General features: G+C 50.1%; 1 protein-coding gene across 1 annotated transcript in view; it reads right to left on the bottom strand.

Moving 5' to 3' along the window:
• Positions 1–9,923, bottom strand: part of AGPAT5 (1-acylglycerol-3-phosphate O-acyltransferase 5) — a 73,175-nt gene extending 63,252 nt beyond the window's left edge. The window contains exon 1 of the mRNA XM_066603638.1: positions 9,479–9,923. Within this exon, the coding sequence (XP_066459735.1) occupies positions 9,479–9,697 (219 nt within the window). The 5' untranslated portion in view covers positions 9,698–9,923. The remainder of the gene's footprint in view (positions 1–9,478) is intronic.
• Between the last annotated feature and the right edge of the window lie 12,884 nt (positions 9,924–22,807).

Raw genomic sequence — 22,807 nt, 5'->3', positions numbered from 1 at the left:
TTTAGGGGACGTCTACAGAGACCCATCATAACCCCCTAATCACATTGCAGGGGTCTGATGTTGTCAGCCCTTTACATGCTACGGTAGCATAGACCGTGGCATGTAAAGGGTTAACGCAGCAGAGAGCGGAGGTTTTCGCCATGCTCTGCTGTGTAAAAGCTGGTGCCCAGCTATCCTCTGACAGACGATCACCAGCTCTCCCTGCCACTGAGACCTTCGGACAGCTTCTGACAAGCCCATCGTCTCTGTGGCAACCTGTAAACAAAGCAGTGGAGTTTAAAAAAAAAGAAGGGAAGTTGCCGGCAGATCGGTATCATCTACTGGCTTCTTTTTTTTTTTTAAAGTCCTGCACTACTCTGTGTGGGGCTGTGCAGGAAGAGTACGATGCTTCTGGGCTACATCGCTATGGGCAGTGGAGCTCGTCCCGGAAAATTTCCGGGCGTGCCACTCAATGGGGTTAAAGTGGTTGGTGAGGGTCTGAGCAATGGGACCAGCACCGAATACTAGAACGAGGGCCCTGAGTGGAGCATCAAGCAGGCACACCACTGCTCCATTTACTTTAACCCTTTGCAATGCAATTTTGAATTCAGGGTTTCCTAGGGGGTTTTCTGTTTCCATCATTATACAATGGTGCCATCTGCTGGCTAGAGCCAGGACTGCGGTATGGGACATGCTGGAGAGGTCTCCGACAACAGAGCGGCCAGTAATATACAGTAAGAATACCCTGCCGGATGTCTTCTGACATTGGAGCTGCACAGGCTTCAATCAGAAGGTCTTCAGATGTCAGACAGTGGATTGGAAAGGGTTAATAGAACTGCCAGAGATAGCCAACCATTTGAACTGTCAACATAGCTGTTTGAGAACTTTTTTGTGGGACAAGCTGTATTTTTTTTTAAGGCACCATTTGAGGGTACTGTATATATAATCTAGTGTATAAGTTTTAGAAACTTTTGAGGGGACGGGATGAAAGACAGCACTCCCATTAATTATTGGGTTTTGATTTTACGACATTCGCGGTGCGGTATAGCCCACGAGCTTTATTCCGCAGGTTGTTACAATTCTAAAGAAACCTAAATTTTATAATTTTAAGGCCTCCTTCACACAGGTGACAAAGTCACACGATTTTGTCGCGCTGCTACAAATTGCATGTATGTGAAGCCCATGATATGGGTTAATTCACATATGCGATGTTTTATAGCATGCGACATCCCGACACAAAAACCTTGCGGGTCCATTGATATGCACGCGACTCATGAGATATGAGAAATAGATTGCGATTTTCTGCTCGCAGGTGAGAAATCGCAGCATGCTGCCATTTTGTGTGGGCTACGCATGGCCAGCTTATCTTCAAGTCAATGGAAGCAGTCCGTCCTGCGGCACTTCCACAGTGAGCACCATGGAAGTATCACGGGACTGGCGTCATCAGAGCGCCAGCAGCTACTGCACGTGCGCAACGGAGTGCCGGCTGGCACATTCGCAGCACTGAACAGAAGACACCGGACAAGAGAGCTGGGAGTCTCCGGACTGGCATCGGGTCAAACTCCGCTGCGGGAATCCCGCATGCAAGGTCCAACCCGCCACTGTACCAGAAGGCCTTAGACATGCCATATGCAGAGTACTCGCCACAAGATTCCTGATACTAGGACTTAGCACCACAAGTAAACAGTAAGATCATGCACACGGGCGTGATTTTTTTGTCTTAAGTTTCTCGCTCCGTCGCTTTGCAACGCCGCACATACGCAATGTAATGAGATACGCTGTCATACGCGGCAGTACACTGGCTGCTGCACAGCAGCAACACACTGCGAGACCGTGTGAGCCTGGACTAAGGGCCATCTTTTCTAGGAAGACGACCTCAGCAAACAGTTAGCCAAAATCTAAGCCAAATCACATGGCTGTTTTTGGCATATCAGCTTGCCGAATACAAAATCCATAGTAAAGCAAGTGATCTGCGTGAAGAGGAGCCTACAGACAGCTTGACAAGTATCACCTGATAGTCCAGAACATGTTACCCATTTACTGAATGCCAATTTCGCAATAAGGGTGCCTCCACATTTGCGATATTGCTGCTTTTTTTTTTTTACGCGAATGTCATAGGACTTTCTTACGTTAAAAACGCATTTGCACAAATTTGTGATTTTTGTACGATACATTTTTAATAGAGATGAGCGAGCACCAAAATGCTTGGGTGCTCGTTACTCGAGTCGAACTTTCAGTGATGCTCGAGAGTTCGTTTCGAGTAACGAACCCCATTGAAGTCAATGGGCGACTCGAGCATTTTTGTATATGACTGGTGCTCCGCTAAGGTTTTCACTTGTGAAAATCTTAGCAAATCACCAAAGTCATGTAAAAAACACAGAAATGGATAGGGCAGGCGAGGAGCAACATGCAGGGCTGCATTTTGGGCTCCGAGGTCTCACTATTAAGCCACAATAGTGGCAAGAGTGAGACCCCCCCCCCCCCCCCCCGCACTGTCAGCATAAAGATCGTTCTCCTCTGCCACAGCTGTAACAGCTGTGGCAGAGAAGAACGATGTTTGCTCATTGAATTCAATGCAGCCAGCAATACAGCCGACTCTATTGAAAGCAATAGGCTGCCGGCTAGCGCGGGATGAATTTTCGGGAAGGGCTTAAAAATATAAGCCCTTACCTGAAAATCACCCTAAAATGTGTAAAAATAAAAAAAAAAAAAAAAGTATACTCACCTTTCCGTTGCAGCCGGAGTTCTGCCGCATCTGGCCGTCACTTCTCCTGAACTGCTGTCTGTAGTATTCAGCAGGTGGGGGATTTATAATCCCCACCTGCTGAATGAGCTGCCTCTGATTGGTCACAGCCTCACCAATCAGAGGCAGCTCTCACTCACCCATTCATGAATGGGTGAGTGAGTGCTGCCTCTGATTGGCTCAGAGCAGGGACCAATCAGGGGCAGCTCTCAGCTGAATACTACTCACAGCAGTTCAGGAGAACTGCCGGCCGGCCGCGGCTGAACTCCGTCTGCCGGGACAAGGTGAGTTTTTTTTTTTTTACTTTTTACACATTTCTGGATGAATTTCAGGGAAGGGCATATATTTTTAAGCTCTTCACGAAAATTCATTCCGCACTCGCCGGCAGCCCATTGCTTTCAATGGAGCCAGCTGTATTGCCGGCTCCATTGAATTCAATGGTCAGTGCTCGTTTAATCGAGACGAGTACCATGTGGTGCTCGTCTCGAGTAACGAGCATCTCGAGCATCCTAATACTCGAACGAGCATCAAGCTCGGACGAGTATGCTCGCTCATCTCTAATTTTTAACATTAGAAAGTCCTCTTGACATTCGCGTTGAAGAACACAAAGATACCGCGATCGCAAGTGTGAAGGCACCCTAAGGAGGCAACTCACACCAGCAGATGTGACAGGAAAAACATTTTAAGTGACCAGCAGCTAGGGCTAGTCAACAAACTTGTAAATCTAGGATGTGGATTGGGGTCACATGGTGACCGGTTTCAAGAAAGATCTTTAACCCCTTAGAGACAGCCATTTCATTGTTTTTTTTGTTTTGTTGGGAGGAACTGACAGGTCTCAGAGATGCGCCTATCTAATAGATAGGCTCACTGCGGAGAGTTATGGCAATAGTAGCATGCTGCGATTTAAATCCCACGAGCAGAGAATCGCTGCGCTTCCCATGGCAACACTATGGAAGGCTTTACAGGGCGATAAATTGATAAACTGCCCGCGGATCATCTGTAGACAGGCAGCCTTACTCTGGGGGTCAGCACAATTCTAGCGATACTGTATATAGTTTTCTTGTTGTACTACTTAAATAGATCTTTAACAAAAAACTGAGTTTCTGCCTCCATAGCTTTACTTTTGTGAGGCAAGCTGTAGATGCCACTGGCACCATTCTAGGATACAACTTTTTGGCTGCTTTTTATTACATTTGCTTCTTTGAGGTGAGGAGACCAATAAAAGCACAATTTTGGTATTATGTGTTTTATTCTTGCGATGTTCACGTGTGGGATAAATAATGCAATATTTGAACTAGATCAGACTTTTACGGACACGGTCATATCAAATATATACTTTTTAAAATGTTTCTTTACATTTAGAAAATGGGACACAGGACTGCCATGACAAGTGAATGGCACTCTGCAACAAGTTACGGCATGCTCCATTTTTCTGAAGATTCTGCACGGATGGCTTCCATTGAAGTCCACGAAAGCTGTCTGATCCGAAGCCCCTCCACATTGCAATTGCAGAAAGGTCACGTATTCCGCGGGGAAAGCAGGAGTTTAAAAAAATAGAATCTGTACTGTGCATGTCCAACTGTGAGCCATGCGGACCATCCGCAGTATAGATCAAACTGAAAGCCAGCAAGTAAGCGCGGACGCCGCTGCTGGCAGGGCTGGAGTCCGCATGCAGAAGCTCGCCTAAACCACATTACAAAAATATAAAATACACAAATTTTGTTTTTTGTTATAAGCCAGAGTCGATACATTTCTACCGACTCCACCAAATTGAGACGGACTCAAGGGGTTAATGGTATACGCTGCGTGCTTTTAAGGCTGCGTTCACACAATGCACTTTTGCTGTGGAATTTTGGTTGCTGAATAAGCCCTGAAGTTCTTATATACCCAGCAATGTAGGTGAACGGGGTTCTTACAAGTAGCATGAAAAGCTCATTACACTGTATGCATGCTACAGAGATTCCCAAATCCACAGCATGACACAGGCGTTGCAGATTCTCACCATTGCAATACGGAGAATGAAATACACACTGAAACATGGACTTTTACATTTAGTACACCATGTGTGATCTTCGCCTAAAGCGCGATCGTTCTCTCTGCCTGACAGGAGAAACCACCTCCCTGCTGTGTCTAGCGCTGCAGCTACAGGTCTCCCCTCTGACGTGATGTTCACAGGCTGCAGCAGCATGTGTATGGGATGCCACAACCGATGACAGAGCTTAATGCGCAACTGCTGAGCTGTCAATGGCTGCACCAGAGGAGACCCAGAGAGGCGGCACTGGACACAGACCAGCAGGAAATCTTTAAGGGCCAAATCAGCACATAGTGTGGATTGTGCCACAGATTTTGGGGCAGATTTGCCATAAATTGACATGTTGTAGAATTACAATCTGCCACACTAAACGCTGTACAATGCCTCCATTGATTTCATTGGGGCTTCTCAGATGAGCATTCGAACGCGGCATTTCTAACGCCTGAATTTTTGTGCGCTGCCTGCTCTATTTTAGTGCTTTTAACACCTCGTCACCCTCTGTATGGATGGGTGGGTGTTGTAAAGCGCTGTTGAAGGAGTTTGAAAAGGGCGACGTTTTAACAGACGCCTGTGTGAAGGAAAAGTTCATGCTTTTTAATGCCGGCGTTTTGCTGCAGATCCTCCGCGCGGACGGCCAATGCGGGGCTTGAATCCATCCTTGTGATAGAGGTTTTGTGGGCTGTTCCTTGTATTTACAGGAGTGGGGGCTCCTTCACACTGGCGATTGCAAATTTGCTGGGAGAAAAAGAACAAAAAAAAAAAAAAGCAGCAAAATTCACGTCTTTTTTCCTGCGATTTTTGAGCATTAGTGGTGCTTTTTCTTGCAAAAACATGCTGCCGCAAGAAAGACAATAGGACTTTCTAATGTTAAAAACGCATTGCGTGCGTTACGATAAAATGGAGGCTCCACAGGGAAAGATGGGGCTGCTGCAATTTTTTCACTCCACATCAGATGAGTAAAAGACATCACAAAAGGCAATGAAACCATCGTTTTAATAGTTCTGCGTTTTCACTCAAAACCCACAATTTTCTCGCAATTGTGAAGGCCCCGAGCGTAGAGCAAAGAAAAGCAGACCAATGGCTCACTATTTAACCCTTTAAGGTCCAAGCATGGTAAATTTACGGCGCTTGATCCCGGATTAATAACAAAACTACAGTGTGGGATTAAAGCTCCTGCAATCAAGCAGGAGCAAGTGGGGTCCTCGGCTGTCAGACACAGCAGAGGACCTGCAGAAGGAAGAAGCAGTTTTCTGCCTTCTCCTTTCCAAGCTACATAGTGCTAAATGAGCGCTATGTACTAAAGAGAAAGGAAGTATTACTTCTGCTATTTGACCTGGTGATCACATGACCGCTTTTTGCCCTCTGTCACAGCAGTGCTGCAGGGTCCTAGCAGACCCAGATCAACTTTCGTGAAATATAAGCCCTCCCCTGAAAATAAGCTCTAGCTACACTACATGAAAAACAAAAAAAAAAAAACTCACCTAGCAGGCGGTGTTCGGGCCCCTCTTGCTGCTCTCTGGCAGTCTTCAGTACTGAGAGGGCATTCTCTTCCCGGTAACGGACTTGAATACCCCACCTCCAGCAAGAGATTGCTGTGATTGGTTTTTTTTTGTGGCCATAGGAAACAATGGGCAAGTCTGCCACACTATTTGCCCAAACATTGAGCATGCAACAATTCTTCAATCTCGAACCTTTGGTCTGAGACAAAAATTGCTCATGTAATAAACTCATTGAAAAGCAATGAGTTCTTTTCATGCGCGATATCTGCCCATATCGCAAACAGTCAGCTATCGGATGTGTGTGTGGGGGTGGGGAAACGCTCATGCAGATACACCATTAGAGGCAAACAATGCTCCCTGGGAGTAAGGGTATGCAAATTAGTTCTGCTTCAGGTAAAAGGAAAGCATTCTCTAGTGCCACATATGGGTGGTAGCTACCCAATAAGAGCAGGCTCACATGGGCGGACCGGACTCCACATGTGGGAGGCCCACAGTGGATTTCGGCTGTGACCTCGGCTGGCAACCCCGCGTACATGATTGCGCTGTATTGTGAATAACTGCAGTGGCTCGCCAGCGGTCATGCACTGTAGTGGCTTTTTTAAAAAAAGAAAAAAAAAGTTTGTATTTCCCGTGCGGTGGCATGGGTAACCACAGCCGATACACAATCTTAATGCAAATCTAATCAGAACCCCCAAAACAGGCTTATAGCACAAGTGTGAGCAGAGGCTGAACCACACGGGGGAGATGGAAGAGAATATTACATTATGGGAGTTTATGTAGAGCAATGGCACTGAGAATAGTTCTAATAGATCACATCCAAACCCCTTCTGATTGTCTGCAGCCAGGAAACCCTGCAGATAAACCAGAAGAGGACCCAAAGCTACAAGAACGGAAGCCAGTGGTATGTGAAGGGCACACGTGTGCATCGGCCCTGCAGCACTTCAAGGCAAGGTCACCCCTACAGACGTCCTCCGTACATACCGCTGCACTTCATCCCTTGCCTGCCACACTAACTACAGGGATGGGATATCTAAGACTGGCACTAAGGAGAACCACTTACACATCCAAGGCACTGGAAGCTAAGTTGTGGTGCTATTGGGCGGGCAACTATAAAAAACATCCCCTAATAGCACCATAACTTATTTTATAGTGCCTTGGGTCTCAACGCGCGAGGTTCTTGGATGCGTGAAACAGCGAGGTACATATGAGTGCGATGTTTCCTATTAGAAGCGCTACTTCCCTGAAGTAATGCAAGAACACAAACACACCTTGCATGTTGGCGAGCGTGATATGGGGCCACGTTTCACCCACAGATATTGCACTCACCCGTGTGAGCACAGCCTTAAGGAAAAAAAAATATATATATCTCCATCACACAATTTGGTGCCAGCCGAGCTTGTGCAAAAATTGTACAACTTTTTGGGTGGTACAGTGCTCTGTGCCACTTTCCTGACAAGTCGGCATGGCTTGTCAGGTGTGGGCATCCTAGACCGGTAAGGGAATAATTTGTGCCAGAAATTGGTGTAAAATATACCAGACATCTATGCCAGCAGCACACAACAGCCAAGATACGTCGATACGTGGCAAGGCCCACGCCTCACCATGTATCAGGTAGGGATAAGATGAAGACCAGCGGATGTCCGCACATCTGGATATTGCAGCACGCACTAACACATACTTGTGTATTAGGGGCCATTCCCACTAGGTAAGTCCTAGTCACCTACCTTTAGTCGTACAGTCTATGGGCTAGCTGTGTGACTCGGGGATGTGTTCTACTTATCTTCCCGCTGTCAGCGCTGGAAGCCGCTGCTGATTACGTTGGGCGAACTACTTTGCACGGTGGCAGCTTTCAGCGCTGACAGCAGGGGGGTTGGGGACCAATGAGGAAGACAAGTATAAAAGTTAGGCCGCCTGCAGACGGCCGGGTCGGATCCGGCTACGAGAATTCTCACAGCGGGACCCTTACACGAGCGTCTACATAGAGCAGCGCGTCACTCACCTGCTCCCGCAGCCCCGGCTGTTTGATGTGCCGGCGCATGCACAGAGCGGGGTCTGCGAATGACGTTTCTGCGAGCCCCGCACAGAAATAGAGTATGCTGCAATTTGTTTGCCACGCATCTCACGCGACCATCTGCATAAGATTGCGTTTGCTAACACAATCCTATGGCAGCTTCCATGGGCGGAAATTCCACGGGAAATCCCTCCACGGAATTTCCACCCATCTGCAGGCCTTACAGTGATCACTTAGGCCGCGATCACACGAGCACATCTGAAATGTGTATTACGCACACAATGTATGAACTGAATTAGGTCAACGAAAGTGCATTGATTTCCGTTCCATTCACACTTGCGTATATTTTTTGCGTATATTATGCACATATCATAAACCGCAGCACCTTCTATTTCACCGCATGCTGCCCTGTATTTCTATGGGTGCGTTCGGAACGCAACGACATTGTGTACATACGGCATTCCTTCTAGGCATATTGCTAAAAAACAAACGTAAAAAAGAAGAAGCCAGTGCAGGACATAGTGTGTAAAATAGCGGTTCATGCGCAAGCATGCGTGTGCAGAAACGCAGAAGACACGCAGTTCATCAGTAAAGCACTGCGAATTTTATGCTGCTGCCGTACGGTTCCGTGAGCCGACCTTAAAAGTTGGAACCGTCTCTTTAAGCATCTGGGAATCATATCTTTATGCAAACACATAGACGCGCCCATCACCGCCTGCACACGGGCTGGAAAGAGTTAAACCCTGTTCACAAGTGCGCTCTTTGTTTGACCTCCCATAAGTTTGTGAACTTCCTTTGAGGGGGTGGAAGGGAGCAGCGGCTGCACTGTCCCACTAGCACAAAAGTCACGCACTTTTTATAACATTATGGGCAATAAATAAAATTTTAAAAAGTTACATTTTTATCAAATGCCTAAAAGAAAAAAAAGTCTTGAAGTACAAAACTTTAAACAAAAAAAATTAAAGATAAAATATATTATTAGTGTAAGAGCGGACGTGGGCGTACAGTAACGCAGGGCTACACGTTTAGCGCATACGTTCTATAACCGCCCGGGTACGCTTCCATCGGCATACGGTTATATACGGCTTTTCACGTATACATTAAGCGTGCGCACAAGTCCTAGCATGCACAGCCCCAGTGACCCCATATAACGGCTACAGCAGAGTAGTGTGAACACAGGCCAAACACCCCACCCGGCCCCCCTGCGCCCTGACCTGCACCCCGGTGTAGTGCTGGAAGAAGAAGAGCACCATGCTCTGGTAGACGGTGTAGAGCCGGTCGTCCCCCCGCCGGTACAGCCTCTCGGGCAACACGGTGCTCAGGGCCCTCCAGCAGCCCCATGCCAGCAGGTAGGTGGGTGCCGTGCCCAGCATGACGGCGGCCGGCAGCATGTAGCGCAGGGAGTAGGTGTGCAGCACGGCGGAGAGCAGCATGGTGCCGGCGCTACACCCGGGAGACACCAGTGCCCCACACTGCACCTACTGACACCCGGCAACACGTGAGGGGGAGGGGCTGGCTGGAGACCCCGTGCTGCCGCTGGGTGACAGCTGACTACAGAGAGCAGCTGCATGGCCCGTGCTGCACAGGGGAGGACGGCGCACATGTAGCCTCAGCTCATTACTGACACACGGGGTCACCGAGTAAGAACCGGGTCACTAGCATCACAGCACGTTCACTGCTCGCAGACCCAAAGGCTGAACGTCAAAGGTAGCAGTCGGTGCGAGCTGACGTCACACGTGAAAGGAATTGGGCGCCATCTTTATTACTGGCAGGGGATGTGATTAAAAACTTGTGTGCGCTGAAGATAAGGGAAGTTACAACTGGTGAAGGAGAGAGGAAGACGTGTGCTGGGGGGAGGGAAATGTACTTCTGCATGGCATCCAAATAGGCTGCTGACTGAGTCTTCTAAAGGGTAGAATCTGATGGGTTGCTATGGGCAACTGCGCCATTATCGGATCACGTCTGCTCCGATCACCGCTTGGTCTTCATAATTGTATGATTTCAGGTTCCCGTAGATTCCAGCGGAGCAGAAGTGCTTCAAAAGTGTGTTTTTTTCGTACGTGACAAGTGTACAGATGGAATGGCGCAACACAAAACCCACAGCAAACGGCACACAGTAGAATATAATGGACGGATTAAAAAAAAGTATCCAGTAAAGTAAAACATGTTTATAAAAATGAGATTAATGGACAGTACAGAGATCTTTTTAATGATCTTTTTTAGAGATGAGCGAACGTGCTCGGCCCCGCCCCTTTTTCGCCCAAATACCGCGATTTTCGAGTACTTCACTACTCGGGTGAAAAGTACTCGGGTGCGCCGGGGGGCGGGGAGAGGCGTGGCGGCGTGGGGGGTAGCAGCGGGGAACAGGGGGGAGCCCTCTCTCTCTCCCTTTCCCCCCCACTCCCCGCTGCAACCCCCCGCGCCGCCACGGCGACCCCCGAATTTTTTCGCCCGAGTACGGAAGTACTCGAAAATCGCAGTATTCGGGCGAAAAAGGGGCGGGGCCGAGCATGTTCGCTCATCTCTAATCTTTTTGCATCCAGGCCTTTAAGGGCTCCTGTCCACGAACAATATTGCATTGCGTTACTTGTGGCGATAATCCGGCCGCGAGTAACGCAGTGCATGCTTTCCGCAGAGTTGCTATGGAAAGTAAAATTCTCAGCTCACGGAACTCAAATCGCGGCAAATAGTCTAACTGCAGATAACTGTCAGCTCTCTACCCTGTTCCGCTTCGCCCGTGGACAGGTGGCCTAACCGATGAGATTGCGGGATGCCGTGCGGTTGCCATGGCAACTGAGGGAGCCTTTCAAATGGCTACCATGGCAGATTGCCTATCAAGCCACGCCGATGAGCGTGGCTTGATAGATTGCCTGTCATATTGCAGTATAATGTAATACTATGGTACTACATTATACTGCGGGAGCGATCAAACTGTCGCAAGTTTTTGTCCCTTATGGGGATATAAAAAAATTTAAAAATCAGTTTTAAAACATTTTATTAATTATTAAAAAAAAGTAAAAGGTCATAAAAGTTTAACCCTTCATCCTCTTTTGCAATACTTATAATAAAAAAATCTAAAAAAAAACAAAAACATTTTTTGTATCACTGTGTGAATTTTGGTTTTCTTTCTATTTCCCCCCACTTAGAATATTTTCAGTACATTATATACTAGAATGAATAATCAAGTTGCGAGCCCTTTACTTTTTCTATTTAGGACCTAAAGAATGGTCGTGCCAAATTTCACGCTTGTACGACACTGGGAAGGTACATAACATAGGGGGTCACTTACTTTTGCACTTAGCATTGCATAATCAAGTTGTGACCCCTTTAATTTCCTATTTAGGACCTAAAGAATAGTCGAGCAAAATTTCAAGTCTCTATGACGCTAGGAAGTTAAAGAATTAGATTAGGTACATTACATAGGAGTGAATTACTTTTGCACTTAGCATTGAGTTATCGAGTTTTGACCCCTTTACTTTTCCTATTTAGGACCTATAGAGTAGTCGTGCCAACTTTCATGTTTGTAGGACATCGGGAAGTTAGAGAATTAGTGGTGAGTCAGTGAGGGCTTTCGCCTTTCAGTATATGCACACAGAGGTCAGTTAAATGCTCCTCAGTATATACATATAGAGGGGAGGTAGATTCTCCTCAGTATATACACACAGAGGTCAGTTATATTCTCCTCAGTATATACACATAGAGGTGAGATGAGATTCTCCTCAGTATACAAATCATTTCCCTATTCTTTATGGTTCCTGAGAAAAGAACTAGGTCATGTATCACAGATTTTCACAGTTTTTCACACTTAGAATTGAATATTGAAGTTCCAACCCTTTACTTTTTCTATTAGGATGTGAAGAATGGTTGTGCCAAATTTCAAGTTTGTACAACACCGGGAAGTTAGAGAATCAGATTAGGTACATTACATAGGGGTGCACTTACTTTTGCATTTAGCATTGAATAATCAAGTTGTGACTAGAGATGAGCGAACGTGTTCTTCCGAGCTTGATATTCGTGCGAATATTAGGGTGTTCGGGATGTTCGTTATTCGTAACGAACACCATGCGGTGTTCTGGTTATTTTCACTTCCTTCCCTGAGACGTTAGCGCGCTTTTCTGGCCAATTGAAAGACAGGGAAGGCATTACAACTTCCCCCTGTGACGTTCAAGCCCTATACCACCCCCCTGCTGTGAGTGGCTGGGAAGATCAGGTGTCACCCGAACATAAAAGTCGGCCCCTCCCGCGGTTCGCCTCAGATGCGGTGTGAGTTAGATGAGGGACAGTGCTGTTTGTACCGGAGCTGCTGTAGGGAAAGAATTGGTAGTTAGTGTAGGCTTCAAGACCCCCCAAAGGTCCTTATTAGGGCCACTGATAGCTGTGTGTTGGCTGCTGTTAGCAGTGGCAATTTTTTTTTTCTCAAAATCGCCTCTGCAGACCGTTGCACCTGGCATTAGGGACAGAAGTGCTGCATAGGCAGGGAGAGTGTTAGGAGTGAGTGTAGCCTTCAAGAACCTCAACGGTCCTTTCTAGGGCCATATTTATCCGTGTGCAGTACTGTCCAGGCTGCTGTTAGCTGTGCTGCATTTTTTTTTGCTTCTCAAAATCGCCTCTGCAGACCATTGCACCCTCCATTGATACTGCAGGGAAAGAATTGTATAGGCAGGGCGACAACACAGTTGTTATTCATTGAATATACGCAGTGCTGCCTTTTGGTGCCAAAAAACTGAAAACAAATCTATTTGTCCAGCCTCTGTCCGTCCTAAGGGCTGTGGACACGTGTGAGCTGCGTGAACAACATTGCTAAATCAGACGCACCCAGCTACGCTTTACTGCTGGCTTCGCCATTTGCTTTCCTTAATTGGGAAAAAAATACCTGCTCTCCAAGAGTTATAATAACTCTGCTACCCTCACGTTCTGTGACACATAAGCAGGGACACAGCACAGTTATTAAACTTCTCATGTTCATTGAATATACGCAGTGCTGCCTTTTGGTGGAAAAAAACTGAAAACAAATCTATTTGTCCAGCCTCTGTCCGTCCTAAGGGCGGTGGACACGTGTGAGCTGCGTGAACAACATTGCTAAATCAGACGCACCCAGCTACGCTTTACTGCTGGCTTCGCCATTTGCTTTCCTTAATTGGGAAAAAAATACCTGCTCTCCAAGAGTTATAATAACTCTGCTACCCTCACGTTCTGTGACACATAAGCAGGGACACAGCACAGTTATTAAACTTCTCATGTTCATTGAATATACGCAGTGCTGCCTTTTGGTGGAAAAAAACTGAAAACAAATCTATTTGTCCAGCCTCTGTCCGTCCTAAGGGCGGTGGACACGTGTGAGCTGCGTGAACAACATTGCTAAATCAGACGCACCCAGCTACGCTTTACTGCTGGCTTCGCCATTTGCTTTCCTTAATTGGGAAAAAAATACCTGCTCTGCCAGAGTTAATAACTCTGCTACCCTCACGTTCTGTGACACATAAGCAGGGACACAGCACAGTTATTAAACTTCTCATGTTCATTGAATATACGCAGTGCTGCCTTTTGGTGGAAAAAAACTGAAAACAAATCTATTTGTCCAGCCTCTGTCCGTCCTAAGGGCGGTGGACACGTGTGAGCTGCGTGAACAACATTGCTAAATCAGACGCACCCAGCTACGCTTTACTGCTGGCTTCGCCATTTGCTTTCCTTAATTGGGAAAAAAATACCTGCTCTGCCAGAGTTAATAACTCTGCTACCCTCACGTTCTGTGACACATTAGCAGGGACACAGCACAGTTATTAAACTTAGATAATTCATTCACTAGAGGCAGTGGGGCCTTTCGTTTTCCAAAAAGGGCAAAAATTATATTTGGCCTGCAGTCTTGCGCCAATTTATTTCCTGCCTGTGAAATCAAATCACTGGTAATACAGCATGCTGAGGGGTAGGGGTAGGCCTAGAGGACGTGGACGCGGCCGAGGACGCGGAGGGCCAAGTCAGGGTGTGGGCACAGCCCGAGCTCCTGATCCTGGTGTGTCGCAGCCGACTGCTGCGCGATTAGGAGAGAGGCACGTTTCTGGAGTCCCCACATTCATCGCCCAATTAATGGGTCCACGCGGGAGACGGTTATTAGAAAATGAGCAGTGTGAGCAGGTCCTGTCCAGGATGGCAGAAAGTGCTTCGAGCAACCTATCGTCTACCCGCAGTTCTGCGCCGTCCACTGCTGCCAATCCGAATCCTCTGTCTGCTGCTCCTCCTTCCTCCCAGCCTCCTCACTCCACTACAATAACACCTGCTCAGGAGCGGGAACACTCCCAGGAACTGTTCTCGGGCCCCTGCTTAGATTGGGCAGCAGCGGTTCCTCTCCCACCAGAGGAGTTTATCGTCACTGATGCCCAACCATTCGAAAGTTCCCGGGGTCCGGAGGAAGAGGCTGGGGACTTCCGCCAACTGTCTAAACAACTTTCTGTGGGTGAGGAGGACGATGACGATCAGACACAGTTGTCTTGCAGTGAGGTAGTAGTAAGGGCAGTAAGTCCGAGGGAGCAGCGCACAGAGGATTCGGAGGAAGAGCAGCAGGACGATGAGGTGACTGACCCCACCTGGTGTGCAACGCTTACTCAGGAGGACAGGTCTTCAGAGGGGGAGTCAAGGGCATCAGCAGGGCAGGTTGCAAGAGGCAGTGCGGTGGCCAGGGGTAGAGGCAGGGCCAGACCGAATAATCCACCAAGTGTTTCCCAAAGCGCCCCCTCGCGCCATGCCACCCTGCAGAGGCCGAGGTGCTCTAAGGTCTGGCAGTTTTTCACAGAGACGCCTGACGACCGACGAACAGTGGTGTGCAACCTTTGTTGCGCAAAGCTCAGCCGGGGAGCCAACACCAACAGCCTCACCACCACCACCATGCGCAGACATATGATGGCCAAGCACCCCACAAGGTGGGACGAAGGCCGTTCACCGCCTCCGGTTTGCACCCCTGCCTCTCCCCCTGTGCCCCAACCTGCCACTGAGATGCAACCCCCCTCTCAGGACACAGGCACTACCGCCTCATGGCCTGCACCCACACCCTCATCTCCGCTGTCCTCGGCCCCATCCAGCAGTGTAGTTCAGCGCACCGTTCAGCCGTCGCTTGCGCAAGTGTTCGAGCGCAAGCGCAAGTACGCCGCCACGCACCCGCACGCTCAAACGTTAACCGTCCGCATAGCAAAATTCATCAGCCTTGAGATGCTGCCGTATAGGGTTGTGGAAACTGAGTCCTTCAAAAGTATCATGGAGGCGGCGGCCCCGCGCTACTCAGTTCCCAGTCGCCACTACTTTTCCCGATGTGCCGTCCCAGCCCTGCACGACCACGTCTCCCGCAACATTGTGCGCGCCCTCACCAACGCGGTTACTGCCACGGTCCACTTAACTACGGACACGTGGACAAGCACAGGCGGGCAGGGCCACTACATCTCCCTGACGGCACATTGGGTGAATTTAGTGGAGGCTGGGACAGAGTCAGAGCCTGGGACCGCTCACGTCCTACCCACCCCCAGAATTGCGGGCCCCAGCTCGGTGCTGGTATCTGCGGAGGTGTATGCTTCCTCCACTAAAGCACCCTCCTCCTCCTCCTCTGTCTCGCAATCAAGATGTGTTAGCAGCAGCATGTCGCCAGCAGTCGGTGTCGCGCGGTGTGGCAGCACAGCGGTGGGCAAGCGTCAGCAGGCCGTGCTGAAACTACTCAGCTTAGGCGATAAGAGGCACACGGCCCACGAACTGCTGCAGGGTCTGACAGAGCAGACGGACCGCTGGCTTGCGCTGCTGAGCCTCCAACCGGGCATGGTCGTGTGTGACAACGGCCGTAACCTGGTGGCGGCTCTGCAGCTCGGCAGCCTCACGCACGTGCCATGCCTGGCCCACGTCTTTAATTTGGTGGTTCAGCGGTTTCTGAAAAGCTACCTACGCTTGTCAGACCTGCTCGTAAAGGCGCGCCGGCTCTGCGCACATTTCCGCAAGTCCCACACGGACGCTGCCACCCTGCGCACCCTGCAACATCACTTTAAGCTGCCAGTGCACCGACTGCTGTGCGACGTGCCCACACGGTGGAACTCTACGCTCCACATGTTGGCCAGGCTCTATGAACAACGTAGAGCTATAGTCGAATACCAACTCCAACATGGGCGGCGCAGTGGGAGTCAGCCTCCTCAATTCCTTTCAGAAGAGTGGGCCTGGTTGGCAGACATCTGCCATGTCCTTGGTAATTTTGAGGAGTCTACCCAGGTGGTGAGCGGCGATGCTACAATCATTAGCGTCACCATTCCTCTGCTATGCATCTTGAGAAATTCCCTGCAAACCATAAAGGCAGCTGCTTTGCGCTCGGAAACGGGGGCGGGGGAAGACAGTATGCCGCTGGATAGTCAGGGCACCCTCCTGTCTATTTCTCAGCGCGTACAGGAGGAGGAGGAGGAGCATGAGGAGGATGAGGAGGAGGGGGAAGAGACAGCTTGGCCCGCTGCTGACGGTACACCGGCTGATTGCCTGTCATCCTTTCAGCGTGTATGGCCTGAGGAGGAGGAGGAGGAGGAGGATCCTGATAGTGATCTTCCTAGTGAAGACAGCCATGTGTTGCGTACAGGTACCCTGGCACACATGGCTGACTTCATGTTAGGATGCCTTTCTCGTGACCCTCGCGTTGCACGCATTCTGGCCACGACGGATTACTGGGTGTACACACTGCTCGATCCACGGTATAAGGAGAACCTGCCCACTCTGATTCCCGAAGAGGAAAGGGGTTCGAGAGTGTTGCTATACCACAGGACCCTTGCGGACAAGCTGATGGTAAAATTCCCAGCCGACAGCGCTAGTGGCAGAAGGCGCAGTTCCGAGGGCAAGGTAGCAGGGGATGTGCGTAGATCGAGCAGCATGTACATCCCAGGCAGTGCAACAGTCTTTAAGGGCCTGGCCAGCTTTATGGCTCCCCACCAAGACTGTGTCACCGCTCCCCAGTCACGGCTGAGTCGGCGGGAGCACTGTAAAAGGATGGTGAGGGAGTACGTAGCGGATCGCACGACCATCCTTGGTGACGCCTCTGCCCCCTACAACTACTGGGTGTCGAAGCTGGACATGTGGCCTGAACTAGCGCTGTATGCCCTGGAGGTGCTTGCTTGTCCTGCGGCTAGCGTCTTGTCGGAGAGGGTGTTTAGTGCGGCTGGGGGAATCATCACAGATAAGCGTAGCCGCTTGTCAACCGACAGTGCCGACAGGCTAACACTCATCAAGATGAACAAAGGCTGGATTTCCCCAGACTTCTGTTCTCCACCAGCGGACAGCAGCGATACGTAAGCAATACGTAGGCTGCACCCGCGGATGGAAGCTACGTTCTCTCTCACCATCCAAAACGGGGACATTTCTGCTTCATCAATCTGTGTCTAATATTCCTCCTCCTCCTCCTCCTGCTCCTCCTCCTGAAACCTCACGTAATCACGCTGAACGGGCAATTTTTCTTAGGGCCACAAGGCTCACTCAAATAATTTTTCAGAACAATTTTTATAAGTTTCAATGCGCTTAAAAGCATTGGAACTTTAACTTGAACCAATTTTTCGTTACACTGGGCTGCCTCCAGGCCTAGTTACCACTTAAGCCACATTAACCAAAGCGATTAATGGGTTTCACCTGCCCTCTTGGCTGGCCATGGCCAATTTTTGGGATGTACATTAGTACTGTTGATACAGCAATTTTTGTGGGCCCTCGCCTACAGTGTAATCAAATTAATTTTTAGCCCACCTGCATTACAGCTGACGTTACCTCAGCTGTGTTGGGCAATGCAATGGGATATTTTTATGTACCGCCGGTGGGTTCCAGGGAGCCACCCATGCTGTAGGTGCACACTGAGTTTTTAATACATCTGTACACTTCTAAAGAACCCGTCTGACTGGGCCATGCAGTGTGGGCCGAAGCCCACCTGTATTACGCACGACATTACTACCTCAGCTGTGTTGGGCAATGCAATGGGATATTTCTATGTACCGCCGGTGGCTTCCTGGCACCCACCCAGGCAGTGGGTCCACAGGGAGTTTAACCTACATGTGTCCACTTGTAAAGAACCCCAGTCTGACTGGGGCATGCAGTGTGGGCCGAAACCCACCTGCATTAAGCACGACATTACTACCTCAGCTGTGTTGGGCAATGCAATGGGATATTTTTATGTACCGCCGGTGGGTTCCAGGGAGCCACCCATGCTGTAGGTGCACACTGAGTTTTTAATACATCTGTACACTTCTAAAGAACCCGTCTGACTGGGCCATGCAGTGTGGGCCGAAGCCCACCTGTATTACGCACGACATTACTACCTCAGCTGTGTTGGGCAATGCAATGGGATATTTCTATGTACCGCCGGTGGCTTCCTGGCACCCACCCAGGCAGTGGGTCCACAGGGAGTTTAACCTACATGTGTCCACTTGTAAAGAACCCCAGTCTGACTGGGGCATGCAGTGTGGGCCGAAACCCACCTGCATTAACCCTTTCCAGTCCACTGTGTGACCTGTGAAGACATTAGGGTTTAAGGCTGTACAGCTCCGTTGTTGGTAGACGTCCGTCGGGGTTCTCTTACTGTATATTGCCAGCCTCTCTGCTGTCGGAGCCTATCCTACGTGTCAGCTCATGCAGTACTGGCTTTAGCCAGCATATAGCGCCGTTGTATAACAGCAGAAAAAGAGTAAGCCCCCTAGGAAAACCATATACAAATTGGATTGGAAAGGGTTAAGCACAACATTACTACCTCAGCTGTGTTGGGCAATGCAATGGGATATTTCTATGTACCGCCGGTGGCTTCTTGGCACCCACCCATGCTGTAGGTGCACACTGAGTTTTTACTACATCTGTACACTTATAAAGAACCCCAGTCAGACTGGGGCATGCAGTGTGGGCCGAAGCCCACCTGCATTAAGCACGACATTACTACCTCAGCTGTGTTGGGCAATGCAATGGGATATTTCTGTGTACCGCCGGTGGGTTCCAGGGAGCCACCCATGCTGTGGGTCGACAGGGACTTCACAATAGGGAGTTGTACCTGCCTGTGTCTATGAATTAAAAAGCCCGGTCTGACTGGGGCATGCAGACACCTTGACAGAATGAATAGTGTGTGGCACATAGGTTCCCCATTGCTATGCCCACGTGTGCAGCTCCTGATGGCGGTGGCACAGGATTCTATTTCTCATTGCTTCTGTACAGCATTGTGGGCTATCGCTCCGCCACTTTTAAAGAGGGTCGCTGCCTAGCCGTGCCAACCTCTGCAGTGTGTGCCTGCGGTCCCTCGTCATGGCAGACGCAATTCTAAATAGACATGAGCGTGGTGTGGCATGAGGGCAGCTGAAGGCTGCCCAGGGACACTTTGGTGTGCTCTGTGGGGAGGGAGGGGGGGCGGTTGGGCAGCATGTAACCCAGGAGAAGTGGCAGTGGAGTGTCATCCAGGCAGTGATTGTGCTTTGTTGTAGCTAGTGTGGTGCTTAGCAAAGGTATGCCATGCTAATGAGGGCTTTTCAGAAGTAAAAGTTGTTGGGAGGGGGGGGGGGCCCACTCTTGCCGGTATTGTGGCTTAATAGTGGGACCTGTGAACTTGAGATGCAGCCCAACATGTAGCCCCTCGCCTGCCCTATCCGTTGCTGTGTCGTTCCCATCACTTTCTTGAATTGCCCAGATTTTCACACATGAAAACCTTAGCGAGCATCGGCGAAATACAAAAATGCTCTGGTCGCCCATTGACTTCAATGGGGTTCGTTGTTCGAAACGAACCCTCGAGCATCGCGGGAAGTTCGTTCCGAATAACGAACACCCGAACATTTTGGTGTTCGCTCATCTCTAGTTGTGACCCATTTACTTTTCCTATTTAGGACCTAAGGAATGCTGTTTCACATTCCTCGGAACACATTGCCTATTGTTTTCAATGGGACAGTAAAAGACAGTGCACAACGTGTTATGTGCACGTGAGTGCAATGCAAGGTTTCCAATTGAAAATAATGTGAAATATCTGCTGACCCTCTAACGCAGCTGAAAGCTACGCTGGAGGATTGCTATTTCACAGAAGTGATTGGAGGCGTTTTTTGCCTAAAAAACGCTTTACATCAATGTGAAAACGCACGTTGGCACGCTTGCACGTGTGTAGGTAGCCTAACAGGGGTTGATAAATCTCTTAGGCCAGCTTTTCATGCATATTTGTGCAAGCAATATGCAGAGAATAGAACCCATTGATTTCAATGCGTTCTTTCATATTTTCTGCATGCATTTCAGTCACACAAAAAAAAAATTGCTACTGTACTGAAGTGAAAGGAGGTGTTTTTGTCCAAAAAACACCAAGCATTCTAGTGAAAACACAAGTTTCTCGACCCGATATTGCAGTGATGGCGAACCTTTCAGAGACCGAGTGCCCAAGCTGCAACCCAAAACCCACTTCTTTATCGCAAAGTGCCAACACGTCAGGGGGCGGGGCTTATCACGACGTATGATTTTACCCCCGTCGTTCTAAAAAGGACAGGGCCGCTTCAAAATAGACAGCGTGCAGATTTTGACTGCTTTTTCGATGTGTAAATACTGCAGTATGTCCTCAGCGGAAATTTCTGTGGAAAACTCTACAGCATTTCCGCATCCAAAAAGCAGTCAAAATCTGCACCCTGTCTATTTTGAAACAGCCCTGCCCATTTCCGCCACATGTAAACATACCCCAGCATATCCTCCCCCCCCCCCAGCAGCCCCGGCGATAATAGTGACCCCCCCCCACAGCGGCCCCCGGTATGACAGCGACCCCCTCCCACAGCGGCCCACAGTATGACAGCGACCCCCCCTCCCCCACAGCAGCCCACAAGTATGACCCCCCCCACAGCAGCCCACAGTATAACAGCGACCCCCTCCCCCACAGTATGACAGCACCCCCCCCCCCCCACGGCGGCCCGCAATATGACACCGACCACCACACAGCAGCCCCCAGTATGACAGCGACCCCCACAGTAGCCCCAAGTATGACAGCGCCTTCCCCCCCCCACAGCGGCCCCCAGTATAACAACGAACCCCCCACGGCGGCCCCCAGTATGACAGTGACCCCCCTACGGTGGCCCCCAGTATGACAGCGACCCTCTTACAGCGGCCCATTAATGTGACAGCGTCCCCCCCTTCCCCACAGAGTCCCATTAGTGTGACAGGGACTGCCCACAGCTGCCCATTAGTGTGACAGCGACTCCCCCCCCCCCACAGCGGCCTATTAGTGTGACAGCGACACTCCCCCCCCCCCCCCACAGCGGCCTATTAGTGTGACAGCGGCCTATTAGTGTGACAGCGACCCACAGCGGCCCATTAGTGTGACAGCGACACCCCCACAGAGGCCCATTAGTGTGACAGCAACCCCCACACAGCGGCCCACCCCCCTGACAGAGGCCTATTACTGTGACAGCGACCCCCCCCCCCCCCACGCACACACACAGCGGACCCCAGTGTGACAGCGACCCCCCACAGCGGCCCATTAGTGTGACAGCAACCCCCCCCAAAGCGGCCCATTAATGTGACAGCGACCCCCCACAGCAGCCCCAAGTATGACAGCGACACGCCCCTTCCCCGGGACCCATATACGTACCCGCTCCTCCTCTGCTCGGCGTTGCTTCTGGTACAGATCCCGGTGCACACTGTGACGTCAGTATGCTGCTGGACACCTCCTCCCCCTGCTCTCGCGGAACTAAGTAGTAGGAGACGTCGGGGTTGGGGGGAGGAGGATCCCAGCTGGACACTGACGTCACAGTGTGCGCCGGGTTCGGCGCTGCTAGCAGGGGTGCTGAGTGAATGTCGGCAGGGGCCGCTGTGGTGAGCGGCCGATGGCGGCGTGTGCCAGCAGGGAGGGCTCTGGGTGCCGCCTCTGGCACACGTGCCATAGGTTCGCCACCATTGCAATATCGTGTTCACCTGTGTGTAGGTAGCCTTAGCACGACAACGACCCAAAGCATATTTCCAAATCAACAAAAGAATGGCTCACCAGAAGAAGATCAAGGTTTTGGAATGGCCCAGCCCCCAGACCTGAATCCCACTGACATTCTGTGGGTGACCTGAAGAGGGTGCTACATACGAGATGCACTCATAATCTGACATATTTAGAGCGCGTTTGCAAGTAAGAGTGTGCAAAGATTGCAGACCAGCAACCTATTAGGCCTCCTTCCCACGAACCGATTTACGCCGCGTAAATTCGCGGCAAAAAGCCGCTGCGTTGCCCCCTGCTATTAGGTTCTATTGAACCTAATAGCACAATGCTCACGATGCGTAATTCCACCGCGGAATTTCGCACCGTGAAATCTCCCGTCCTCACCCGCGGCATGCTCTATTTGCCGCGGGTGTACACGCTGACGGCTTCCATTGCAGTCAATGGAAGCCGTCCGTTCACGCTATCTCCCGCTGTAACACAGCGGAAGATAGCGTGAAAAAACGCTTCCCCGCCTACCGACGCGCGTCATATGACGCGGCCGGCGCGTCACGTGACACGGCCGGCCGCGTCATGTGACGCGGTGGGCGTGTCACATGACGCGACGGCGGTGGGCGGGGAAGCGTCTTCACGCTAT

The sequence above is a fragment of the Eleutherodactylus coqui genome, chromosome 1 (assembly GCF_035609145.1).
Source record: "Eleutherodactylus coqui strain aEleCoq1 chromosome 1, aEleCoq1.hap1, whole genome shotgun sequence".
In the NCBI taxonomy this organism is placed as follows: domain Eukaryota; kingdom Metazoa; phylum Chordata; class Amphibia; order Anura; family Eleutherodactylidae; genus Eleutherodactylus; species Eleutherodactylus coqui.
This window is presented reverse-complemented; position numbering and strand designations above follow the sequence as displayed.